The 2500-nt window shown below is 44.2% G+C and overlaps 1 protein-coding gene across 1 annotated transcript in view; it reads left to right on the forward strand.

Annotated features, from left to right (window-relative positions):
• The first annotated feature begins 1166 nt into the window (after positions 1-1166).
• LOC122254413 (uncharacterized) overlaps positions 1167-2500 on the forward strand; it is a 1372-nt gene continuing 38 nt past the window's right edge. Inside the window, exons 1-3 of the mRNA XM_043018087.2 lie at positions 1167-1473; positions 1705-1875; positions 2052-2500. The exon at positions 2052-2500 is cut by the window's right edge and continues 38 nt beyond it. Coding sequence (XP_042874021.2) covers positions 1194-1473; positions 1705-1875; positions 2052-2281 — 681 coding nt within the window. The 5' untranslated portion in view covers positions 1167-1193 and the 3' untranslated portion in view covers positions 2282-2500. The remainder of the gene's footprint in view (positions 1474-1704; positions 1876-2051) is intronic.

Raw genomic sequence — 2500 nt, forward strand, 5'->3', positions numbered from 1 at the left:
GGGGAGGGGGAGAGAGAGAGAGAGAGAGAGAGAGAGAGAGAGAGAGAGAGAGAGAGAGAGAGAGAGAGAGAGAGAGAGAGAGAGAGAGAGAGCGAGAGCGAGAGAGAGAAAAGAAGAAAGAATGGAGACTTTCTTTGACAATCATAAATGAATACTTGATATACAGTTTCTCACTGGCCAATGATAAAACAATCAGATTAGGGTCACGTTTCATTCCATACCTTTTACCCAAAGGGAAGAATACAGTTCTGCAGAACAGAAAATTAGCAAAATGAAAATAATACATAAATAGATAACTTGCCCATCCTTACATTGTTACATAAAAAAAAAAAATAAATAAAATTCTGCACAAGTACTCGAGAAATAAAATCTAGCCAGTGTTTGAAATATTATTCATATCAATATTTTTCCAACCCTATTGACCTTTAGATATAAAAATAAAAATATATCCATTCATACCAACGCTCTGGCAATGCGTAAAAGGCACTATGAATTGCTTAACAAGGCAGCTGGACTGGATTATAAAATTGGCTTGACACATGGCATACACTGGCCTTGAGGTCATGGAGAGTAATGGCACTGCATTAGAAGACACGAACATTATGATGCCAAGAGTCATGTCAGAAATGGGAAGTATAGAGTACTTATATGTAAACGTGTTGAAAAAGGAACGAAAATGGAATATGAAAGATGTGGTAAGGTCCGCGGTAGAAGAGAGAGAGGTAGATAGATAGATAGAGAGAGAGAGAGTTAACGAAACTGTTTGTTCCACAAGTGTTGCTCAAGTCATAGAATCATCGAGATTATTTGTAAGATAAGAAAATGAAAATGAAATATTTAAAAACTCCATAGCCCATATAAAAGGATTGAAAAGACAAAGAGTTAAATGGCTTTATGAAAACAAAGGCATAAGTACGAGATATTTCAGAGATAACACAAAAATGAACACAGCTGTCCGATGATATATTGCTTTAACTACTGTAAAAAATGAAGAATAAGAATATTAATAATGATAATGATGATAGTTGCAATACTAACACCAATACTAGCACATATAACAAAACTACCAATCATACAGCTACTACCACTGCTTAATGAGCTTAACGATAACACTAATAAAGACAAAGAATCCGCGCTGCACACCCTCGCCCTGGCAAGGGAGCTGCCTCGAGGCGGATAGTGAGGCGCTGGTAATGGCTGCGTGTGGGCGGGCCGTGACGCTGCTGCTGGTGCTGGTGCTGGCGACGGGGGCGTGGGCTGCCCGAGGGAGGGAGCCGCCGACGGACCCGCTCCTGGCCGCGCTGCTCAGACTGCAGACAGCGCTCAACGGCATCCCGAGTTGCGACTTCATGACGAAGGATCTCTGGACGGACATCGAGAAACGACAGCAGAGGCTGGATAAGCTGCAGGAAGGAATCTTTCAGAAGATGAATGATATTGCACGCCTCGAAATGGAGCATCCTACGGCTACGGGTAATGTGTCCTTTAGGATGAGTTAGACCTTCAGTGTTTTGTAGTTCTGTTTATCGCTGATTGAAAATAGCTCCGATTATTATCAGAATAAAAAAAATCTAATCGCGTGAAAAGAAAAACGATGACAATGATAACACCAAAACGAATTTTCCATAATTGAATGTAACAGATAACAGACCCAATAACAGACGTGATACAAAAGAAACAGACGTCCTTCCTCTCCACCAACAGAGTGCAAGGAGCCCTTCGAACGGGTCTCCGGCGGCTGCTTCTACCAATCGGGCGGGGAGAAGGCCACTTGGGCGGAAGCACGTTTTGCCTGCGGGCGGCTGGGCGCTGACCTCGCCCACCCTGAGGATAACTGGTCCTTGAAGGAGTACACGAGGCAAATCTCTTCTGCAGGTTGGTGGCGGAGTGAGGGCAGGGTGGAGAGACGTGTAGATCGTGAAGACTATAGTAATCATAATTTCATTATCATACTGACTGACATGGTAATTATCATTATTGTTATTGCTATAATTATTACAATTAGTTGATATTATCATTACTGAAATCACTTTGACGTCCTCAACCAACAGGCTACGGCTACTACTTCATCGGGGGGCAGCTGGACAACAGCACCGACTTCCGCGAGTGGCGTTGGGTGGACGGGCGCCCCGTGTCTATCGAACACCGCATCTACTCGCAGCCCCCGGGTCAAGGCGAGTGCCTGGTCATCGACGGGGCAGGGACCCACAGCATGAAGGCCAAGAGCTGCGACGAGTACAGGCGGTGGTACATTTGCGAGCTGAAAGTGAGGTCGGCGTGAGGAGCGACGGCCGGTAGCACGAAGAGCGAGAACGATGTTTTGGTGTGAACGGTGTTTGTTTTGGGGAATCTTCGTTCCGAGACGGTTTCTTGGGCAGTTTGTTGAACAAGTTGAATGATGTTTTAGTGACTCTAGCCCTGACGCTTTTATGGATAAGTTGAACAAGTGTCTCAGGGAACATTGTTTTCCGTTGTTTAGATTGAACGTGTAGTGTAATAA

This window comes from Penaeus japonicus, unplaced genomic scaffold (assembly GCF_977035675.1).
Source record: "Penaeus japonicus unplaced genomic scaffold, GWHDUDI00000001_assembly GWHDUDI00000030, whole genome shotgun sequence".
In the NCBI taxonomy this organism is placed as follows: Eukaryota; Metazoa; Arthropoda; class Malacostraca; order Decapoda; family Penaeidae; genus Penaeus; species Penaeus japonicus.